General features: G+C 44.2%; 1 protein-coding gene across 1 annotated transcript in view; it reads left to right on the top strand.

Moving 5' to 3' along the window:
* The first annotated feature begins 8,652 nt into the window (after positions 1-8,652).
* Positions 8,653-25,257, top strand: part of ATRX (ATRX chromatin remodeler) — a 131,945-nt gene continuing 115,340 nt past the window's right edge. The window contains exon 1 of the mRNA XM_063432062.1: positions 8,653-9,005. Coding sequence (XP_063288132.1) covers positions 8,986-9,005 — 20 coding nt within the window. The 5' untranslated portion in view covers positions 8,653-8,985. The remainder of the gene's footprint in view (positions 9,006-25,257) is intronic.

A 25,257-nucleotide genomic window follows, 5' to 3' on the forward strand; every position in this document is an offset into this window, starting at 1 on the left:
GAAGGTGTCTTCCAGAAACTGGCAGTAGGACTGGGAGTTGAGCTTGACTACATCCTCAACCCGAAAAGGCCCCACAAGCTCATCTTTGATGATACCAGCCCAAACCAGTACTCCACCTCCACCTTGCTGGCGTCTGAGTCGGACTGGAACTCTCTGCCCTTTACCAATCCAGCCACGGGCCCATCCATCTGGCCCATCAAGACTCACTCTCATTTCATCAGTCCATAAAACCTTAGAAAAATCAGTCTTGAGATATTTCTTGGCCCTGTCTTGACGTTTCAGCTTGTGTGTCTTGTTCAGTGGTGGTCGTCTTTCAGCCTTTCTTACCTTGGCCATGTCTCTGAGTATTGCACACCTTGTGCTTTTGGGCACTCCAGTGATGTTGCAGCTCTGAAATATGGCCAAACTGGTGGCAAGTGGCATCTTGGCAGCTGCACGCTTGACTTTTCTCAGTTCATGGGCAGTTATTTTGCGCCTTGGCTTTTCCACACGCTTCTTGCGACCCTGTTGACTATTTTGAATGAAACGCTTGATTGTTCGATGATTGTCAGGGTACCTGAGGTCTCTACCTCCGAAAGAGGTAGAGACTTAGCCGTTCATCCATCCGGACGGTCTGATTTCCCCCTTCCTCGCGGTCTATCCGGTCATGCAAAGCCGGCCGCGAGGGAGTGACTCCCTTTTATAGCATGACGTCCGGAAGTCGACGTCAGGACGCCAACCCGGAACGACCTGTCACTCAATTGCTTCAGGACCAATCAGGACGCCTCGGAGGCGTGTTTACTTATCTGAACAGGGCCTTTAACAGTGCTTCTTTCATTAGCTCATTGCCCTGTCGTGGTTCTAGCTTGTTCTAGTCACTCAGTGCTCGTGTATTCTAGTTATCCCTTTTGGTTTTGACCCGGCTTGTTTGCTCTACTCTGCTTATCTCTGTTACCCTTGATTCGGCTTGTCTCTCGCTTACCTGTCTTCTGTTACCCTCGACCTCGGCTTGTCTTTGACCATTCTCTACTGTACTACTTACGTTAGTCCGGCCATTCTAAGGTCCGGTATACGTATCTGGCTACTGTTTGTACTCTGCGTGTTGGATCCCTGTCCCGATCCTGACAATGATCACGCTTCAGAAGCTTTGCAATTTTAAGAGTGCTGCATCCCTCTGCAAGATATCTCACTATTTTTGACTTTTCTGAGCCTGTCAAGTCCTTCTTTTGACCCATTTTGCCAAAGGAAAGGAAGTTGCCTAATAATTATGCACACCTGATATAGGGTGTTGATGTCATTAGACCACACCCCTTCTCATTACAGAGATGCTCATCACCTAATATGCTTAATTGGTAGTAGGCTTTCGAGCCTATACAGCTTGGAGTAAGACAACATGCATAAAGAGGATGATGTGGTCAAAATACTAATTTGCCTAATAATTCTGCACTCCCTGTACACACACTCAGATACACACATTTTGATACATACTCTGGTACAGACACAGATACACACTCCAATACACACACACACAGGTTTACATGCAGGGTTGTATTTGTGTGCAGAGTTAGCATTGGAATGCTGGGATGTAGTGATGTACCGAACTGTTCGCTGGCGAATAGTTCCCGGCGAACATAGCATGTTCGCGTCCGCCACCGCGGGCGAACACATGCGGTGTTCGGTCCACCCCCTATTCGTCATCATTGAGTAAACTTTGACCCTGTACCTCACAGTCAGCAGACACATTACAGCCAATCAGCAGCACACCCTCCCTAGCAGACCCTCCCACCTACTGGACAGCATCCATTTTAGATTAATTCGGAAGCTGCAACCATTTTTTTTTTTCAATTTATTATTATTATTTTTTTTTTTAGTGCATATAAGTGTTACAAGCAGATGCTCCCCCAAGACACTCTGTATTACTGCAGATACTCCCTCCAGACACCCTGTGTTACTGCAGATACTCCCCCCAGACACTGACACAGAGCAGAATAGGGACTGTTCCCCCTACATAGGGTCACTTGGCAGATATGGATTGACACCTATCCTAAGGATCCCTGATAAACACTGACACGGAGCACTCCATGGGTGAAGATGGATAATTTTTTTTGGCGCTCTGGTTTTTTATTTTATTTTTAAGTTCGACGGGTATGATGGCTTTTTATTTGGCCTTTTTTGGGGCTGAAAAATGAAGATTTTAGAAAAAAGAAGACGCCAAATGGTAAGTTTAATTTTTGTTTACAGGTTAGTAATTTTATCCCCCCCTCACTATTTTTAGGGTGAGGGGGGTAGGTAGGGGCTTTTTTATTTGGTTTTGTGACTAGGGGCTTAGGGACCCCTAGTCACCTTTGATGGGGGAGGGGGGGGGGATTTTCATTTAGGGCCCCCACCCGCCACTCTACAGACACTGCATACACTCTACACACACTGCAAACACTGCACACACTGTACACACACACTATACACACACTATACACACACTATAAACACTGCACACACTATACACACACTGCATATACACTATACACACACTGCACACACCCTATACACACACTGCACACACCCTATACACACACTGCATACACCCTATACACACACTGCATACACCCTATACACACACTGCATACACCCTATACACACACTGCATACACCCTATACACACACTGCATACACCCTATACACACACTGCATACACACTATACACACACTATACACACACTGTACACACACTGTACACACACTGTACACACACTGTACACACACTGTACACACACTGTACACACACTGTACACACACATTTAAAAAAAATTGCAGTTGTTTTTTACATTTCAAAGTTGGGGAGGGGGGTGCCAAATAAAGGATCCGCCCCGGGTGCCAAATGCTCCAGGTACGCCCCTGTATAGAGGGGAGCCATGTTACTCTGTATATAGAGAGGAGCCATGTTTACACTGTATATAGAGGGAGCCATGTTATTTTGTATATAGAGGGAGCCATGTTACTCTGTATATAGAGAGGAGCCATGTTTACACTGTATATAGAGGGAGACATGTTACTCTGTATATAGAGAGGAGCCGTGTTTACACTGTATATAGAGGGGAGCCATGTTACTCTGTATAAAGAGAGGAGCCATGTTTACACTGTTTATAGAGGGGAGCCATGTTACTCTGTATATAGAGGGAGCCATGTTATTCTGTATATAGAGGGAGCCATGTTACTCTGTATATAGAGGGAGCCATGTTTACACTGTATATAGAGGGAGCCATGTTTACACTGTATATAGAGGGAGCCATGTTACTCTGTATATAGAGAGGAGCCATGTTTACACTGTATATAGAGGGAGCCATGTTTACACTGAATATAGAGGGAAGCCATGTTACTCTGTATATAGAGGGAGCCATGTTACTCTGTATATAGAGGGAGCCATGTTACTCTGTATATAGAGGGAGTAACGGTATATAGAAGGAAGCCATGTTACTCTGTATATAGAGGGGAGCCATGTTTACACTGTATATAGAGGGAAGCCATGTTACTCTGTATATAGAGAGGAGCCGTGTTTACACGGTATACAGAGGGGAGCCATGTTACTCTGTATATATAGAGGAACCATGTTACTCTGTATATAGAGGGAGCCATGTTTACACGGTATATAGAGGGAAGCCATGTTACTCTGTATATAGAGGGAGCCATGTTATTCTGTATATAGAGGGAGCCATGTTTACACGGTATATAGAGGGAAGCCATGTTACTCTGTATATAGAGGGAGCCATGTTACTCTGTATATAGAGGGAGCCATGTTACACTGTATATAGAGAGGAGCCGTGTTTACACTGTATATAGAGGGGAGCCATGTTACTCTGTATAAAGAGAGGAGCCATGTTTACACTGTTTATAGAGGGGAGCCATGTTACTCTGTATATAGAGGGAGCCATGTTACTCTGTATATAGAGAGGAGCCATGTTTACACTGTATATAGAGGGAGCCATGTTACTCTGTATATAGAAGGGAGCCCTGTTACACTGTATATAGAGGGAGCCATGTTACACTGTATATAGAGAGGAGCCGTGTTTACACTGTATATAGAGGGGAGCCATGTTACTCTGTATAAAGAGAGGAGCCATGTTTACACTGTTTATAGAGGGGAGCCATGTTACTCTGTATATAGAGGGAGCCATGTTACACTGTATATAGAGGGAGCCATGTTACTCTGTATATAGAGGGAGCCATGTTACTCTGTATATAGAGGGAGCCATGTTACTCTGTATATAGAGGGAGCCATGTTACTCTGTATATAGAGGGAGCCATGTTTACTCTGTATATAGAGGGAGCCATGTTACTATCTGAGGTGGTTAACTATGATTGGCCCTGGCATGTTTGTTAGTCTGGCCTGCATGGTTGTCTGGCATGAATAAAACATGTGCAAATGGGGAGTTTGCGGTTGTGCAAATGGACTGTTTGCGGATGTTTGTGGTGCGTTAAACGGGGAGTTTGGTCCGTCACTGTGAAGCGGGCGTAACCCTTACACTACCTGATCGATACAACATCATACCTGATGTTTTAAAGCACGTTATTCCAAACAATTTAGGAATGTTAGGGGATTTCTGCCCTTTATGGATTAAAACCAGACTCTGCATCAACTGTGTAATTTTCCATGGGAGTTTTGCCATGGATCCCCCTCCGGCATGCCACAGTCAAGGTGTTAGTTCCCTTGAAACAACTTTTCCATCACTTTTGTGGCCAGAAACAGTCCCTGTGGGTTTTAAAATTCGCCTGCCCATTGAAGTTCGCGAACGTTTGCGGAAGTTCTCGTTTGCCGTTCGCGAACCGAAAATTTCGTGTTCGCGACATCACTATTGGGATGTATGCATTGCCACTAACACTGAGATACACACAGGAACACATACAACCATGCAGTGGTGTATTTGTGTGCAATGTTGTTGGAATGCAGGGGTGTATTTGTGTGCAGTGTTAGCGTATGTGTGTGCAGTGTTGGCATTGGAACGCTGGGATGAATGCATTGCTACACGCATAGATACACACACACATACATATACATACACACATGCATGTACGCATACACTTTGACACACAAGTACTCATACACAGGTCTACATTCATACAGATACACAGACACATATAGCCAGATACACACACTGACACAAGCACATACAGAAACACACCACAGCCAGATACACACACACACACACACACACACAGACAGATACACACCACAGCCAGATACACACACACATAGCCAGATACATACACACATACAGCCAAATACACACACTGACATACACACACACACACAGTCAGATAAACACATAAATCCAGATGCACTGACTCAGACCCAGGAACACACATGTCAATTTACATCATATTTTAGCCACCCTCTTGTTTCCTTACCTTTTGGGTACAGAAGGGGGGCTTCCCTGGGGTCTGGTGGGAGCTGGATGGCCAAGGCTGATGGGAGTCTGACTTCCTCAGTCCATTTCCTCCTCCAGTATATGCCTCCTCCACCTCCCCAACGGCACTCTTATTTGGGAGGAAGTGATCTCACCTCACTTCCTCCCAGCAGGCAACATAAAAGGGGCCCAGGCAGGGCTGAGGGCCCCTGATTACATCAGGTGCTGCAGTCCACAGGGTTTGGATGCCGGTCCCAAAGGGCAGCTACTTTGGGCCCCCCAGGAGTAACTGGGCCCCGGGGCAGCTGCCCCTTTTGCCCCCCTTTAAAGACGACCCTGTTGTCACTGGTAAAAGTTTCCAGCCTTGCTAACTTTATTACATGTTAATATAGCACCTCAGTTACACCTTAGTTTATTCATCTGAAAAGAGCACTCTTTAATTAAAGTGAAAGAACAGTTTCCAACATATAAAATCCAAATTTTTTTTTATTGTATCTACAAATAATAAACTATTTGATATTACATGACTGTTTGTTCTGCCTTATTAGAAACATATGCTGCCAATATATGAGAAGACAGTCGTCTTAAATTGTTAATTTTTCTTCTCAGTACATGTATCCTATATTTTATTACATTTAATCAGGCTATGACATTTAGATTTTACCAGGCTCATTCTTCTATTTTTAATTTTATTACCTTTACTATTCTCCAAGGGCAAATGTATTTTTTTTCTTATGCCATTGTTTATAGACATATAATTTATATTTTTCCTTACCTTCACAAACACCGTCTCTCCAAAGTGTTTTCTTTCTTATATAGTTTACTTTTTATCTATTATTTATTTCAGTTATTCTTGGAAACCAACATAATGCTTGCCTTCTTCTAAGAAAGTGTCCAGAATGTTGCTGCATCACTAATAAGACAAAAGTAGAAAAAAAGAAAAGATAAAATGTTGGAAATGTTCATATATATTTTGGGGTAATGTTACCCTTAATATAAACAAAACTGTTAAAGGAACACTATACACACTAACATGTATTTCTGATCCTATAGTATTAAAGATTATGTAGCCCCCATGCCCTTTGCCCTCCCTAAATATAGTATATTCTTACCTTTACTCCAGATTCCTACTGCTTGTTCTGCCCCTGATCTGCCTGCTTGGCTGAGAGCATCAGAAGTTGTATTCTGAGCCAATCACAATGCTTTCACATTGCATTGGCTAAGACCGTGAAAGAGGCAGATCAGGGGCAGAACCAGCACAAGTTAAACACAACCCTTGCCAATTAGCATCTCCTAATACAGATGAATTGAATCACTGCATCTCTATGATGAAAGTTCAGTGTCTCCATGCAGAGGGTGGAGACATTGAATGTCAGTGATGCACACTGTGCAGCAATTCCACAGGAAGCACCTCTAGTAGCCATCTGAGAAGTGGCCATGGAATTATGCCTAGACTGTAATGTAAACACTGCATTTTCTCTGAATGGGAATGATTTTACTCACCTGAACAAATACAATAAGCTGTAGTTGTTCTGGTGACCATAGTGTCCTTTTAAGATTAGGAAGATATGTAGTGCTAGGCTTGTGTGACAACATACAGTGTTAATTGATAGCACTGATAGCGTAGCTGACTCGGATAACTTTTCCAATTTAGCTTTGCCTTAAATTTTGAGTTCCCAACAATTTACATTTTAGTAAATAACCCTGTAGGGCAGTGTTCCCCAACCCAGTCCTTGTGGACCACCAACATCCAGGATTGATGTATTTCCCTGTTTTATTCCAATGGAGATACTGACAAAACCTGGACCGTTGGTGGTCCATGAGAACTGGGTTGGGGAACACTGCTGTAGGGGACAAAGAGACACAAAAAGGTGCTGGGAGGGAAAAGATACACAGAGAGGCTGGGGAAGAGGAAACAGAGACACACAAAGGTGTTGGGAGAGAAATACACACAAAGTTGGCAATTTTTGTTTTGGGTGGGTGGGGATGGAAGTAGCTGGTCTTGCCTAGGGTTCAAAATAGTATTGCACTGTCCCTGCCCAGAGCACCTCCTAATCAGTATTCTAAGCTCCCTGTTCCTGAGGCCTTGTAATTTTCCTGACCTGCCTCTCTACTGATTTATTTCCTGGTTTCTGACTCCGGCTTCCCTTCTGAACACGTTTTCTTGCTTGTCTCCTCCTTCTTGTAAACAGGCACTTGTTTTCTTATTAAGGCCCCAGTGCTACCAATGACCTATCAGGACCCTGTTCTCACCTTCGGGTGCCTTCGAGGGTCGTGATTGTAAGGGAGTGCTGTTCCGCTGAAACGTAGTTCCTTATCAACACTCAAACTCCGGCAGGTTGTCAAACTAGGTCTATATAGCATCTTACCAGCACAAGACCTTTTCCCTGTTGTGGTCTGCTATAGCCCAGGAGTGCATTCTGTTACTTTTCTCTGATCATCCGATTATTTACTTTGGCTTATATTTTACTTTTCTCATTTCTCCAATCTTGATCTAGGCTTGCTTACATGTGTTGTTGTCACTATTCTGGGCATTGCTAGTGATACAGCTTTGTCCTAATAATTCGCCTGGTCTGTGCTAGCTGTAGAAAGTTAACTGGTGTCTCAGAAGGCGTACCCACAGGACCCAAAAATATTGACTGTTCCGACGAAAGCGGGACAGTTGGTAAGTCCGAGCTTGAAAACAGGCCAAAAATCCCTGAGGTCAAAAGGATTACGTAAGCAGGCTGTGTATCTGTCTGTGATAGTCCCGGGGAGTGACCTCCCCCATCCGCAGCACCATTTTCTTGCAAACCAAACATCACGAATCACAAAATGTGCCTATAATACCAGCTCTGTACCCATTACTGTACAAAAGTAGAGTTACCTCATCGCCCAACTTCAACTACATCTAATTTCTACTGAAAAAAAATGTGGGGAGTCCAATCAAGGGCAGTGTGATGACTTCAAGACTGTGGATGACCAAGTGTGAACCAGAATAATAAAATCACATTTATTTTTTGTTTGACTGCCCTGATTGAATTAGGAAAACTACCAAGTTTCCCATGTTATACCCCCAGGGCACACTGAGCCTTCCATCATTGCTCTATTCAACAAAGGAATCCACAGCCTCTCTATGGGCCCAGTTTGCCTGGCATTGGGTTGGTGACGTCATCGCCGCCAGCAACACCTATACCCCCCGCCTCCCCTCCCCCTTGCTGTGCCGTCCAATCGGAAGCGTCCCTCCAGCCAGCGGCCGTCCAATCAGAGACGTGCAGCGAGGGAGGTGGTAGAACGCGCCAATTCAACACGTCCCACCCTTTCCTCCTCCCCGACAAGATGGCGGCCATTGCTTTGTTTGTGGTTCTCCGCCGTGCAAAGGGTCTGTGATCCGGGGTCGGAGAGGGCGGGCCTGGCAGTCTGTAGAGCAGCAGAGCGAGGGTCCCGGGAGACGAACACCGCGCAGCACATCCCCCGGAGGAAGATCTCACCGAGCCGGGTTACAGGCCTCACTGCCGCCCGGGTTACAGGCCTCCCAGCGCACTCTTAGCTCCTCCCTCAGGCTCTCGGGTGCATGGCCGGGCGCCGGTGAGAAAGGCCGAGCGGCGGGTCGGAGCCTGTGAGAGAGATGACAGCGGAGCCCAGGAGGTAGGCCTCAGCCGCGATTACCGTGTGCAAGCGGGGAGCACACTAACTCAGCATGCTGGGTAGAATATAATAAAGCAGGATGGAATATTGTATAATATAACTCAGCATGCTGGGTAGAATATAATAAAGCAGGATGGAATATTGTATAATATAACTCAGCATGCTGGGTAGAATATAATAAAGCAGGATGGAATATTGTATAATATAACTCGGCATGCTGGGTAGAATATAATAAAGCAGGATGGAATTTTGTATAATATAACTCGGCATGCTGGGTAGAATATAATAAAGCAGGATGGAATATTTTATAATATAACTCAGCATGCTGGGAAGAATAGGGCAACTCTGTCTATAATATAGCAGGATGGAATATTGTACAATATAACACGGCATGCTGGATAGAATATGGCAACTCTGTAATAGGATGGAATATTGTATGATATAACTCGGCATGCTGGATAGAATATGGCAACTCTGTCATAGGATGGAATATTTTATAATATAACTCAGCATGCTGGGAAGAATAGGGCAACTCTGTCTATAAAAAAGCAGGATGGAATATTGTACAATATAACACGGCATGCTGGATAGAATATGGCAACTCTGTAATAGGATGGAATATTGTATGATATAACTCGGCATGCTGGATAGAATATGGCAACTCTATCTGTTAAATAGCAGGATAGAATATTGTATAATATAACACGGCATGCTGACTGTAATATACAGCAGGATGGAATATTGTATAATATAACACGGCATGCTGAATATAATATGGCACTACTATCTGTAATAATATAGCAGGAAGGATTATTGTATAATATGACACGGCATGCTTCTATGCTTAGAGATATATATATATATATATATATATCTCTATCTCTATCTCCTCTCTACCTGTAATATGGCATGCTGGCCGGTTTTACAGTATGAAACCCTATGGCGGCATGCTGGCCTGTTTTACAGTATGAAACCCTATGGCGGCATGCTGGCCTGTTTTACAGTATGAAACCCTATGGCGGCATGCTGGCCTGTTTTATAATGTGAAACCCTATGGCGGCATGCTGGCCTGTTTTATAATGTGAAACCCTATGGCGGCATGCTGGCCTGTTTTATAATGTGAAACCCTATGGCGGCATGCTGGCCTGTTTTACAGTATGAAACCCTATGGCGGCATGCTGGCCTGTTTTATAATGTGAAACCCTATGGCGGCATGCTGGCCTGTTTTATAATGTGAAACCCTATGGCGGCATGCTGGCCTGTTTTATAATGTGAAACCCTATGGCGGCATGCTGGCCTGTTTTATAATGTGAAACCCTATGGCGGCATGCTGGCCTGTTTTATAATGTGAAACCCTATGGCGGCATGCTGGCCTGTTTTATAATGTGAAACCCTTTATCTGTAACGGAATGCATGCTTTTTAATATGTGCTACATATTTCTAACATTCGTGGCAAGGTAGCATGCAATACACATGGTTTGTAAAATATGAATATATATCTGTTACACACTACATGTGCATTGCATGCTTTAAGTATGTTAGCTTTGTTGTATCTACCTGCAATTGTTGGGCTGCGTTCTCCACTGCTTTATCAAAGACGTTGGTTGTTCCTTTTTTGGTTAGTTGATATATTTTAATAATGTGATATGCATCGGGTGCAATATGATTTTTTATGAGCTGTTAATACGTTATACCAGTTTAACTGATGGAAAGAGTGGTCATCTTGGCTTTAAAACAAATTTTATATATATATATATATATATATATATATATATATATATATATTTATTATTATTATTGTTGTTCAAATCATCCACATTTGAATGCTAGCCCTATCAAGGAATCTTGTTTGCCTCCCCTCAAGGACAAATAACTGAACATTATTAATTTCCCTTTCCATCAGTTGAGTTACAGTTTGGAAAGTGACTTTAAAATGGCTTCTGCTGCTTTTTTGTAAAAATCGCATGTTTTTACAAAGAAAATACATTACTATTTTGTTACATTTGTGGCACGTGACTAAGAAAAATATTGCTAAAGTTTATCATTTGGACGAGTAACAAGCTAGTGAAAATTGGACATCCCTGGGCCATGCAGTATTTTATATTTGAAGGAAATAAGCTGTTGTAAATTTCCACCTCTGCACATCTGTGTTGCAGAATATGCACCTCCCTGACCTCTTAGTTTATTTGGTGTTGGGGATAGTACCCTGTTTTTCTTTTATTTATTTTTAGGCATCAATGAATGGAACAACTTTGAAATATAGAATACAATGTTAATATTGAGATTTTGTCAGTTATAACTCATTTTCATTGTATAGGTATAAATGTTTATCCTCGTTATTTGACACTTGGCTGCTAAAACGTATTGGCACATCTACAAATGTAAGGTCAAACTTTAGTCCTGAAGTAGTTTCCTGGCCAGAACTGCCATGCATGCATCTAATATATTTCAAGCATTTTTATTTTGTATTTATTATCGAACGTATTCTGCAGTAGTTGGGGGGGGGGGGGGGGGGAGAAGCAGTCAATAGCTTAGACATACCAATACGAAGGGCCCTGCTATAAGCTAAAGACTGCATTAACAGCACTTTTATGCCACTTAACCAGGTTACATGTTTAGATGGATTTTGCTGGGTGTTGTGCTTGATCCCTTGACTCATTTGTAAATAACATGGCAGCACATTAACACACAAGTATATTTAAAAAAAAAATATATATATATTTTATAAAAAGACAACCAAGTGTGTTTTTTAGGGGGCGTGGTGACATCTGTAAACATGGTGGCCAACATCCGTTTCAGTTCCTGGCAAATTAAGTCACTAGTGTACTTTAATGCATTACCAGGAATCTGTGTACCAAGCATTGGATTACTCTATATTGATCTGTTTATTTGTGCATTTAGGTACCATAGACATATATAGTGCACCATGGAAGGTGTCTGTTCACATCTGCCTTTGCTTGACTTCTAATTGTAAATGTAAAGCTGTTTGAAACTCTACCTGTTCCCCCATTTTGACAAAAATTGTGCCTATACTTTGTCCTCTAAAACCCCCATTTTGATTGCATTGGAATGTCAAACAATTTCCAAAGTAGTTAAAATTGTTTACCTAAAGGAAAAACTATAGTCCTCAAAATAACTTTAGCTTAGTGAAGCCAAATTGTGTATGGATCATGCCTCTGTAGTATCACTGCTCAATTCTTTCCATTTATGAGTTAAATCACTTCTGTTTCTGTTTATGCAGCCTTCCCTTGGCTGTGACTGACAATCTGCAAAATGGTTTCATTTTCAATCAGATAGAAACCTTTACAGTAAGTTACATCTCCTGCTCTGTAAATTGAAAGGGACACTATAGTCACCAGAACAAGTACCGCTTAATGTAGTTGTTCTGGTGTGTATAGGTAGTCACTGCAGGCATTTTACTGTAAATACTGCCTTTTCAGAGAAAAAGCAGTGTTTTCATTGCTACCTAGGGATAGTGGCAGTCACTCAGTGAATAAAGATGCTCAAATTTCCCCATGGGGATGCGTCGGTTCAATGCATCTCTATGAGGATTTGCAGATTGTCTCTGCCCCACCAGATTGTCTCTGCCCCACCTCCTTGGCTGAGTTCATGAGAATTACAATCTCAGCCAATTCAATGCTTTCCTTTGGGTGAGATCAGCTGAGATTGTCATTTCTGCTAATGTCCGTCAAGTAGGCGGATCGAGGGTGGGGTCCAACACAGCGAGTCAATAAAGGATAAGGTTTTACTGTATTTAAAGGACCACTATAGGCACCCAGACCACTTCAGCTTAATGAAGTGGTCTGGGTGCCAGGTCCATCTAGGATTAACCCTGCCTGCTGTAAACATAGCAGTTTCAGAGAAACTGCTATGTTTACATATGGGTTAATCCAGCCTCTAATGGCTCTCATTGACAGCCACTAGAGGCGCTTCCGCACTTCTCACTGTGATATTCACAGTGAGAAGATGCCAGCGTCCGTAGGAAAGCATTGAGAATGCTATGGACTGGCTGAATGGGCACGCGGCTCTTGCCGCGCATGTGCATTCAGCCGATGACGTCCAAAGGAGGAGGAGAGTCCCCAGCGCCGAGGGAGCGCTGGAGAAAGGTAAGTGTTTAACCCCCTTCCTCCAACTTCAGTCCGGCGGGGGCACCCTCAGGACACTATAGTGCCAGGAAAACGAGTTTGTTTTCCTGGCAATATAGTGGTAGTTTAAGGGAGACCAGGGGGATAAATGGTATTTTAACACTATAGGGTCAGGAACACAAACATTCCCCCTCCCCTAGCGTTCCTTTAATTGCATACTGGAGGCTCCAGCAGTGTCTAGCAAGCTATTAACAGGAGATAAGAAATTCTAAACTAAACCGACTTTGCTATAAAGGAAGTATAAACATTAGATTACTCTTTACAGGAAGTAATTAGGAAGGCTGTGCAAGTCACATGCAGGGAGGTGTGAATAGGACTGCATAAACAAAGTGACTTACCATAACTCCTGAATGGCAGAGAAATGAGCAGTGAGATTGCGAGAAGTGAGATTGCAGGGACATGTTGTATATACACAATTGACTAGTGTCCCTTTAAGACAAAGCTGGTTTAAGATAATTTTCCTACGAATAGCATGTATCCATACATCAGGGTGTGTATATATGTGACGTAAATGTTACTCATACCACCATGACCACTTCTGTGATTTGCAGTGATCAAGGTGATAGGAGTCTGGGTGTGCAGTGGTTCAGCTGGAAACGCTTGGGTGGGGTCCTGATGAACAGCGAGCGCCACATGCTTCCTAGTGCTCATCCAAGCATCCCCATAGGTAAGCTATGAGTCAATGTTTTCCTGTGCTGGCTTCTGTGTCACGAGGCTGAGTCTTACTTGGTCAATGCAGCAGAAGCACTTACAGTGGCAATCAGTGGTTTAACCCTAAACATTGCTTTTTCTGCAAAATGGCATTCATTTTCCCACCTCTGTATGTTTACACTATTTAACCCATTAGAGGGACACTATAGGCTCCCAGACCACTCCTGCTAATTGAAGTGGTCTAGGTGCTGTGTCCGTGTCCATTTTAACTCAACAGTAGTAATTATTACAGTTATTGAGAAACTGCAATAATTACTATTCAGGGTTAATTCCACCTATAGTGGCTGTCTACCAGACAGCAACTAGAGGGACATTCGGGTTGTTAGGCGACTTTTGGTCTTATAACTGATGCTGGACATCCTCACGCTATGTGTGAGTACATCCAGTGTCACCCAAAACCCCATAGGAACGCATAATACATTTACTATCTGGCTGTCCTAATGCGTCACTCAGTTAAAGGGACACTAGTCACCAGAACTACAGCGTAATGTAGTTGTTCTGGTGAGTATAATCATTATATGCAGGCATTTTAATGCAAATACTGCCTTTTCAGAGAAAAACATTGCCCCTAGGAACACATCCAAGTGGCCTCTCCTCAGATGGCCACTGGAGGTGCTTCTTGGCTCAGTGCTGCACAGTAGGCAGCTCTGCAGTTCGTGGGGACTCTGAATTTACCTGAGAGAGAGATGCATTGGTTCAGTGTATCTCTATGAGGAGGTGCTGATTGGCCAAAACGGCAGGGGCAGGGGGGCAAGCCACCTTTAACCCCTTAAGGACTGAGCCAAATGTACACATTGTGAACAAAACGTAAACAAAACCTGGCAGGGCTTTCATTTAATATCAAATATTTAGCTATGAAACATAATTTAATATGAAATAAATGGGAGAAAATAAGAAATGTTATTTTTTTAGTTCTACATGACATTTTAACTGTCAATGTCATAATACTGTTTGCTTTTACTGCAATAAAATACACATATTTATATTCAGCAAAGTCTCACGTGTAAAACAGTACTCCCTGTGTACAGGTTTTATGGTGTTTTGGGAAGTTACAGGGTCAAATAAAGCACGTTACATTTGAAATTGAAATTCGCCAGATTGGTTAAGTTGCCTTTGAGACTGTATAGTAGACCAGGAATTAAATTACACCCATAATGGCATGCCATTTGCAATAGTAGACAACCCAAGGTATTGCAAATGGGGTATGTCCAGTCTTTTTTAGTAGCCATTTGGTCACAAACACTGGCCAAAGTTAGCGTTAGTATTTGTTTGTGTGAGAAAAATGCAAAAAAACGCCAATTTTGGCCAGTGTTTGTGACTAAGTGGCTACTAAAAATGACTGGACATACCCCATTTGCAATACCTTGGGTTGTCTACTATTGCAAATGGTATGCCATCATAGGGGTAATTTTCATTGTTGGGTTACCATAGGCTCACAAAGGCAACGTAACCAATCTGGCGAATTTTAATGTGAAAAAAATGAAACCCAAGCCTTATATTTGACGCTGTAACTTTTGAAAACACCATAAAACCTGTACATGAGGGGGCACTGTTGTACGCGGGAGACTTCGCTGAACACAAATATGTGTTTCAAAACAGTAAAAAGTATCACAGCAATAATATTGTCCGTGTAAGAGCTGTTTGTGCACGAAAAATGCAAAAAATCTTCACTTTTACTGGCGATATCATCGTTGTAATAAATTTTACTGTTTTGAAACACTATTTGTTCAGCGAAGTCTCCTGAGTAAAACAGTACCCCCCATGTACAGGTTTTATGGTGTCTTGGAAAGTTATAGGGTTAAATATAGTGCTAGCAAATTCAATTCCCTATACTTTCGGCATGGGTTGTCAGGCAGGTCCCGCTAATTGTAATTAATTAAGATACCTAATTATGTAAAAATATTACATAAATATATGTGTAGAATTAATGTGTGTATGGTATGTCCTGAAGAAAGTTCACAACGGTGGACTGAAACGTCGACCCTTTTTTTGACACACTGGAATAAAGGTTTTTACTTTTTATTTACTCAAGTCCTAGAGTGCTGGCTTGTATATATATATATATATGTGTGTGTGTGTGTGTTTTTTTTTTAAATTTTTTTTTTTTTATTTATATATAGGTACCGTATATACTCAAGTATAAACCGAGTTTTTCAGCACATTTTTTGTGCTGAAAAACCCCAACTCGGCTTATACTCGAGTCACTGTCTGTATTATGGCAATTTACATTGCCATAATACAGACAGGGGGCTGGCAGCGAGCGCTTACCTCTCCTGTAGCTCCTGTCAGTTCCCTCCTCCTCCTTTCAGCACCTCTGTCAGCTCCCAGTGTAAGTCTCGCGAGAGCCGCGGGGTCATAGTGCGGCTCTCGCGAGACTTACACTGTGAGCTGACAGAGGAGCTGCACGAACCGGCACGGAGGAGAAGGGAGCTGACAGGAGCTGCAGGAGAGGTAAGTGCTCTCTGCCAGCCCCCCTCCCTCCCCCACTGAACTGCCAATGCCATTGGACCACTAGGGAAGGAGAGCTCCCAGCCATGTATCAAGCAGGGAGGGGGGACGAAAAAGAAATACAATAATAAAATAATAAAAATAAATAAATTATAACAACAAAAAAAATCTAAATAAGAATAAAAAAATATTAAAAATGCCCACCCCCCCACTAAGGCTCTGCATTCACACACTGCACTCATACGCGCACTGCACTCATACGCGCACTGCACTCATACGCACACTGCACTCATACGCGCACTGCACTCATACGCGCACTGCACTCATACGCGCACTGCACTCATACGCGCACTGCACTCATACGCGCACTGCACTCATACGCGCACTGCACTCATACGCGCACTGCACTCATACGCGCACTGCACTCATACGCGCACTGCACTCATACGCGCACTGCACTCATACGCGCACTGCACTCATACGCGCACTGCACTCATACGCGCACTGCACTCATACGCGCACTGCACTCATACGCGCACTGCACTCATACACGCACACGCACACTGCGCTCGCTCGCACGCGCACACTACGCACAGCGCACGCTGCGCACGCGCACACTGCGCACACTGCGCACGCGCACACTGCGCGCTCGCACGCGCACACTGCGCGCTCGCACGCGCACACTGCGCGCTCGCACACTGCGCGCTCGCACACTGCGCGCGCGCACACTGCGCGCGCGCACACTGCGCGCGCGCACACTGCGCGCGCGCACACTCATACCCACGCGCACGCACGCTCATACGCGCACGCTCATACGCGCACGCGCATACGCGCACGCGCATACGCGCACGCGCATACGCGCGCACACTCATACGCGCACACTGCACACTCATACGCGCACGCGCACACTCATACGCGCGCACACACTGCACACTCATACGCGCGCGCGTGCACACTCATACGCGCGCGCGTGCACACTCATGCGCGCGCGCGTGCACACTCATGCGCGCGCGCGTGCACACTCATGCGCGCGCGCGTGCACACTCATGCGCGCGCGCGTGCACACTCATGCGCGCGCGCGTGCACACTCATGCGCGCGCGCGTGCACACTCATGCGCGCGCGCGTGCACACTCATGCGCGCGCGCGTGCACACTCATGCGCGCGCGCGTGCACACTCATGCGCGCGCGCGTGCACACTCATGCGCGCGCGCGTGCACACTCATGCGCGCGCGCGCGCACACTGCACACTCATACGCGCGCACACTGCACACTCATACGCGCGCGCGCGCACACTGCACACTCATACGCGCGCACTGCGCACTGCGCACTGCACACTCATACGCGCGCACTGCGCACTGCGCACTGCACACTCATACGCGCGCACTGCGCACTGCGCACTGCACACTCATACGCGCGCACTGCGCACTGCGCACTGCACACTCATACGCGCGCACTGCGCACACTGCGCACTGCGCACTGCGCACACTGCACACTGCACACTCAAAGCAGTTTTAGTGTATAGATCATTCCCCTGCAATTTCACTGTTCAATTCACTGCCATTTAGGAGTTAAATCACTGTTTCTGTTTATGCAGCCCTAGCCACACCTCCCCTGGCTATGATTGACAGAGCCTGCATGAAAAAAAACTGGTTTCACTTTCAAACAGATGTAATTTACCTTAAATAATTGTATCTCAATCTCTAAATTGAACTTTAATCACATACAGGAGGCTCTTGCAGGGTCTAGCAAGCTATTAACATAGCAGGGGATAAGAAAATCTTAATTAAACAGAACTTGCAATAAAGAAAGCCTAAATAGGGCTCTCTTTACAGGAAGTGTTTATGGAAGACTGTGCAAGTCACATGCAGGGAGGTGTGACTAGGGTTCATAACCAAAGGGATTTAACTCCTAAATGGCAGAGGATTGAGCAGTGAGGCTGCAGGGGCATGTTCTATACACCAGAACTGCTTCATTAAGCTAAAGTTGTTCAGGTGACTATAGTGTCCCTTTTAATTTCATTTTATTTTATTAGTTATCTGTTAAATGATGTAGGAGATGAGAAAATAAGACAAGTACAGCTTCTGAAAGAGGAGGAATCAATGAGAGGAAAGTTAAAGGTGACAGAGTAAATTTACATAATTGATTAAAAGGGAGCTAAGATGGAGGTTTTGTGACAAACTCATGAGGTTAACTGTGTTTGAGGAGTGATTTGTTAAATCTTTTTTGTGAGCTCCGGATAAATGTAAAGCAACGAAGTCATTTTATTTTGTTGCATGTAAACCAAATAATTTGGAGAAACTAACCAGCATCTGAATCCAAAATTGGGTGCTCTTTTTATATTGGGTCATTATCAGATATGACCCAATCTTTCAGAGTTTAAAGGGACAGCAGAGGCTCCAAAACAACTTTAGCTTAATGAAGTAGTTTTGATGCATTAGTCATGCCCCTGCAGTCTTACTGCTTAATTCTCTGCTATTTAGGAATTAAATGTTTAGGAATTGTTTATGCAGCACTTGCCACACCTCCATGCTTGTGACTTACGCATAATTTCTTATCTCCTGCTTGTCTAATAACATTTTAAAGCTTGTAGGAGCCTCCTGTATTAGATTAAAGGAACACTAGCGTGCAGGAATCACTGTTTATTTCACCAACCCTCCTCTCCGTGGAGTTTAAAGGGACACTCCAGGCACCAAAACAACTTCATCTAAATTAAAAGTTATGGTGCCAGCATGCCCCTGTTCTCTAACTGTTTAACTCCAAAGTTGCCTCCAGCATCCGCTTTTTAAGCCTTCAGATTCAGGAAGTGCGGTATGCCGCTGGGCAGGTTCGCCACTGGTAGAAGTGCCTCTGGGGGCCTCCTGGCAGCTTAACTTCATTTAGATGAAGTTGTTTTGGTGCCTGGAAAGTTCCTTTTAAAGGTGGTTTTACTCGCCTTTTCCTATTCCTCATCGTTCTTGCCACAGCAGGCCCTGCCTCCATATGAAAACATCGGGAGCCCTTTGCACTAGGGATCGACCGATTATCGGTTTTACCGATATAATCGGCCGATATTCGGTATTTTCGGCAAAATCGGTATCGGCCAATAGGGATACCGATATTGCTGATAATACCTCCCAGGACCGCCAGGCTCATTACAAGCCCGGCGGTCCTGGGGGGGTGGGCAGCAAGTGTTTACTCACCTCCCAGCAGCACCTCCAGCTCCCCAGTGTAAATCTCACGAGACCCGCGGCCAGCTCTGACGGCCGCGGGTCTCGCGAGATTTACACTGGGGAGCTGGAGGAGCTGCTGGGAGGTGAGTAAACGCTTGCTGCCCACCCCACTTCCCTCCCCTCCCCAGCTAAGCCAATGCCACTGGACCACCAGGGATTAACATATCCCCCCTCCCTGGCAAGGCAACAAGCAGGGAGGGGGGGACAACAAAAAAATCAGTAATAATAATTAAATATATAAAAAAAATAATTTAATATAAAATTTTTTTTTAATAAAAAATGCCCCCTCACACATACACTCTATTATTATACACATACACTACACAAACACACTGTGTATATAATGCAGTGTTTGTATAGTGTGTGTATATATAATGCAGTGTGTTTGTATAGTGTGTGTATATAATGCACACTACACACACAGCATTATATACACACACAGCATTATATACACACACAGCATTATATATACACACACAGCGTTATATATACACACACACAGCGTTATATATACACACACACACTGCGTTATATATACACACACACTGCGTTATATATACACACACACACTGCGTTATATATACACACACACTGCGTTATATACAGTGTTTGTGTATATAATGCAGTGTGTGTATATAATGCAGTGTGTGTGTATATAATGCAGTGTGTTTGTGTAGTGTGCAATATATACACACACTATACAAACACACTGCATTATATACAAACACACACTATACAAACGCACTGCATTATATACAAACGCACTGCATTATATACAAACGCACTGCATTATATACAAACGCACTGCATTATATACAAACGCACTGCATTATATACAAACGCACTGCATTATATACAAACGCACTGCATTATATACAAACGCAGTGCGTTTGTGCAGTGCACACTACACACACACTCTGCATTATATACACACTATACAAACACACACTCTGCATTATATACACACACTATACAAACACACACTCTGCATTATATACACACACTATACAAACACACACTCTGCATTATATACACACACTATACAAACACACACTCTGCATTATATACACACACTATACAAACACACACACTACACAAATACACACACTCTGCATTCCTTATATACACACACTACACAAATACACACACTCTGCATTCCTTATATACACACACTACACAAATACACACACTTTGCATTCCTTATATACACACACTACACAAATACACACACTTTGCATTCCTTATATTCACACACTACACAAACACACACTTTGCATTTAGTATATACTGCATTCACTTTATGCACACTACCCACACACTACACAAACACTCTGCCTTCATTATATACACACTAGACAAATACACACTGCATCCACTACACAAACACACACTGCATCCACACCACTCACACTACACAAACACACACTGCATCCACTGCACAAACACTGCATCCACTACACACACATACACAGCTCCCCTGTCTAAACACACTGCATCCACTACAAGTGGCATGTATATTTTGTGCATTTACCTTTAGAAATAGTTTTTTATTTTCCAAAATGGTAAATGTACAGACTATCGGCAAATTATATTGGCTATCGGCCTGACAGTTCACAGAGTATCGGTATCGGCTCTAAAAAAATCAATATCGGTCGATCCCTACTTTGCACATACATGGCAAAATGCCACCCTGCACCAATTAACATCTCTTCAGAGATGCATTGAGTTAATGGGGAGCATTTAACACCTCCCTGCAGAGCGTGGGTGGTCATCTAAGTGATTGCCACGCGAGGTGTAACTAGCCGCTGCCTTTTCTCTGAAAATGCAGTATTTACAGTGCTAAGGACAGTGCTATAGACACCAGAGGCAATACATTAAGCTGTAGTGGTTTAAAGGGACTATAGTGTACCTTTAAAATGCAATTTACGCAGCATGAGATTAAAAACAACAAAAAAAAACCTTACAAAAAAAAGTTAACTGATTAAAAATGAAACCACTTTTTTTTTTCTCACTTCTTCATGCAGCCGGTGTCAGTCCAACCAGTGGAGGTGTTGCTAAGGCTGCAAAGGTGATTGTAACTATTCAGTTTTCAAAATAATTTCCCAAGTCCCTAAAATACTTTTTTTTTTCTCCCCCTTTTTTCCCCCTAATTTGTATTTTATTGAGTTTTCACACACAAAACACACTTTAACAATTTATGAGAGAAATGGTAAGTTATAGACAACGGTGCAACAGTTTCTTGTTCTAGTCTATCTGTGTGGTTTACATTTGTATATTGCAGCTTTTGGGGACCCTCTCATGGGCTAGTATGTATGTAGGCTGCCCTGGACTTGTGGTCGCTCTTTCCCCTCCTAGGTTAACTGGGTGTTAGTGCCCACCCATGCAGCAGTGTTAAATTAGTACCTATATATAGTAACTATATACAGATCCTCTGAGTGTTCCCTGTTTTGTGGGCTATGGAGGAGTGTAACATGTACTTGTCCTGGTTCTAAGAGGTCTTAACTTCCCTTATCTGGGCTAGCTTTGCAATGTCATGCAATGGATAGTCTCCCTGGGGCTTGCGTGGTTGTAACGGGGAACCTGCGTCGGCCGTGCGACTGCTCTGGGTATGCAGTGTGTGGGGGTTTAGCGGCGAGCGCCAGTTTTGGCTTTATGGGCCCGCTCTGGATCCCTCCCGGCTACCTGCAGTCGTCTGAGAAAGGCCGCTTGATCACCCTGGGGGGTTAACCTTAATGCTTCCCCTTCCCTCTGGGCCACTAAGTATCCCTCTGCTCCCCACCGATATTTGATGCCTGCTTCCCTCAGTTATTTCGTCACTGGCGTGAGGTGCCTCTTTGCCATTAGTGCGGCAATGTTTATCATTAAAGGACCACTGTAGTGCCAGGAAAACAAACTTGTTTTCCTGGCACTATAGTATTAATAGGTCGTCCCCTCTCTTGCTTGGCTGAAGGAGAAGGAAGGGGTTAATCCCTTACCTTTCTTAAAGCGGCACTGTCATGCCGAATCCCATTTTTTTTTAACCCTCCTCCCGCCTCCACTACATCCAATTGACCCCTTAGTCACCCCCAAATGCCCCGAAGCCCCCACATTACCTATTTTTTTATTATTTATCTTCTGCCCCGATCTTTATTCAGGGCACCGCCATCTTTGTGTGGGTAGGTGAAGTCCCTGTGGGACACGTCATTTGCCCACACTAGACAGACTGTAAGATTCCCGCACATGCCCAGTGAAACACTTGGACATGCGAACGGGAATTTCGTCTATCCATTCATTCATTCATCAGACAGACGAATGAATGAATAGAAAAAATCAAACGAACAAACAAACACTGAATATCAGTGTTCGTTTGTTCGGTTTATTACAAGGAGGGAGCTACCGGCGTGCAGCTCCCTCCTTGTAATATGTAAAGACAGAAGCGGCAGGGAGCTGTGCTCCCCACCACTTCATAAGCCCCCCAGGTCCCCCCCTCACTCTATGGGGGTCCCCAAGCCCCTAGTCACCCACCCAAATAAAAATGCCCCTACCTACCCCCCTTACCCTAAAATATAGTGAGGGGGGGGGAAATAAAATTGCTAACCTGTAAAGTAAAATTAAACTTGCCATTCGACGTCTTCTTTTTTCTAAAATCTTAATTTTTAAGCCCCAAAAAAGGCCAAATAAAAAACCATCATACCCGTCGAACTAAAAATAAAATAAAAAAAAAGACGAAAAAGAGAAAATCCGAGCGCAAAAAAAATAATCCATCTTCACCCATGGAGGGCTTCGCGCAGACTGAGCTCCGCAGTGCTCTGTGTCACGCTTGGAAAATGACACAGAGCACTGTGATTGGATGGCTTGAAATCCATCCAATAAGAGTGCTCTGTGTCATTTTACACAGCGTGGGAAAGTTCTTTGGAATTTTCCCACGCTGTGTAAAATGACAAAGAGCAGTCTGATTGGCTTAAACCCACCAATCAGTGTTCTTAGCCTAATTGCAGGGTGGGGCAAGGCTTTATAAGCCTTCCCCCGCCCTGCGGAGTTCAGTCTGCGCGGAGCCCTCCATGGGTGAAGATGGATAATTATTTTTTTGCGCTCGGGTTTTTTATTTTAGTTTTAGTTCGACGGGTATGATGGTTTTTTATTTGGCATTTTTGGGGGCTGAAAAATGAAGATTTTAGAAAAAAGACGTCGAATGGTAAGTTTAATTTTACTTTACAGGTTAGCAATTTTACCTCCCCCTCACTATTTTTTAGGGTGGGGGGTGGGGGGGGGGTAGGTAGGGGCGTTTTTATTTGGGTGGGTGACTAGGGACTTGGGGACCCCTAGTCACCTTGGGGGGGGGGGGGGAGGATTGACTTAGTGCCCCTACGCGGGGGTAGGACAGTAGGTCCCCCCACTCATTACCATTATGGCCCCCACCCGCCGCCTAGGGGTGGGGGCCGGGGTGGGGAGGACAGTAGGTGTCCCCCCGTCCCCCCCCCATTACCATTAAGGCCCCCACCCACCGCGCAGGGGTGGGGGCCGGGGGGGAGGACAGTAGGTGTCCCCCCGTCCCCCCCCTTATTACCATTATGGCCCCCACCCACCGCGCAGGGGTGGGGGCCGGGGGGGGGGAGGACAGTAGCCCCCCCCCCCATTGTAATTTAAGGCCCCCACCCACCGCTCAGGGGTGGGGGCCGTGGGGGACAATAGGTCTCCCTCCCTTATTTTACTTTAGGGCCCCCACCCGCCGTTTTTTGTTTTTTTTTTTACAGTGAGCAGCCGAATTGCGTTCTAAAACAAACGAACATACTGTTCTCATTCAGTTAGAACGCAATTTCGGCAGTTTCGTCTAAAATGACAGGAAGCATCGCGGGAACACAGATGAAAGGTAAGGATTATGGGAAAATTGCTCTGACCAGCGGAAATGAAGCACACTTTACTCCTCCGCTGGTCAGAGCTGGTCAAGCGGAGGAATCCTCCATAAGACAAAGAGTCCCTACTTTGTCTTATGATTTTAAAGAAAGCTAAAGAAGACGGGAAGAAAAGAATAACAGATCCTGAGAGAGGGGGAGAAGAGGAAGAGATTGAGGAAAGGCAAGTTCGGCATGACAGTGCCGCTTTAAGAGCCGGGCTCCCTCGGCGCTGGGGACTCTCCTCCTCCTTCGGTCGTTATCGGCTGAATGCGCATGCTTCTCAACACTTCTATTTTTAAATAGCCATGAGCTCCATCTTTGTTATATAAAACGAAAGAAGCGATTGCATGAACAAAATTTTGTCCAACAAGCAATTCATTCTTTGTTTCATTCATAATCTGTATTTGTTTGTCTTTCTACAAATGGACAAATACCTGAAATTTGGCTAAAAGTTCAGTTTTTCTGTGAAAAATGCACAAAAGAAAACCGAACACTCTTTGGCCAGTGTGTGAAGTGACTACTGAAAAAAGACCAGACATAACCCATTTTGGATACCCTTGGTTTGTCTACATTTGCAAATGGTATGCCATGGTGGGGGGTAATTTTCATACCTTGTCTGCCATACGGTCTCAAAGGCAACATACAACCAGCAAACCAATCTAGTTACCCTTGGTTGTCTTTTTTTTTTCTTTCTTCAAATGGTTTGCCATGATGGGGGTACCGTATATACTCGAGTATAAGCCGACCCGAATATAAGCCGAGGCCCCTAATTTTATCCCAAAAAACTGGGAAAACTTATTGACTCGAGTATAAGACTAGGGTGGGAAATGCAGCAGCTACTGGTAAATTTCTAAATAAAATTAG

The sequence above is a fragment of the Pelobates fuscus genome, chromosome 9, assembly GCF_036172605.1.
Source record: "Pelobates fuscus isolate aPelFus1 chromosome 9, aPelFus1.pri, whole genome shotgun sequence".
NCBI lineage: Eukaryota > Metazoa > Chordata > Amphibia > Anura > Pelobatidae > Pelobates > Pelobates fuscus.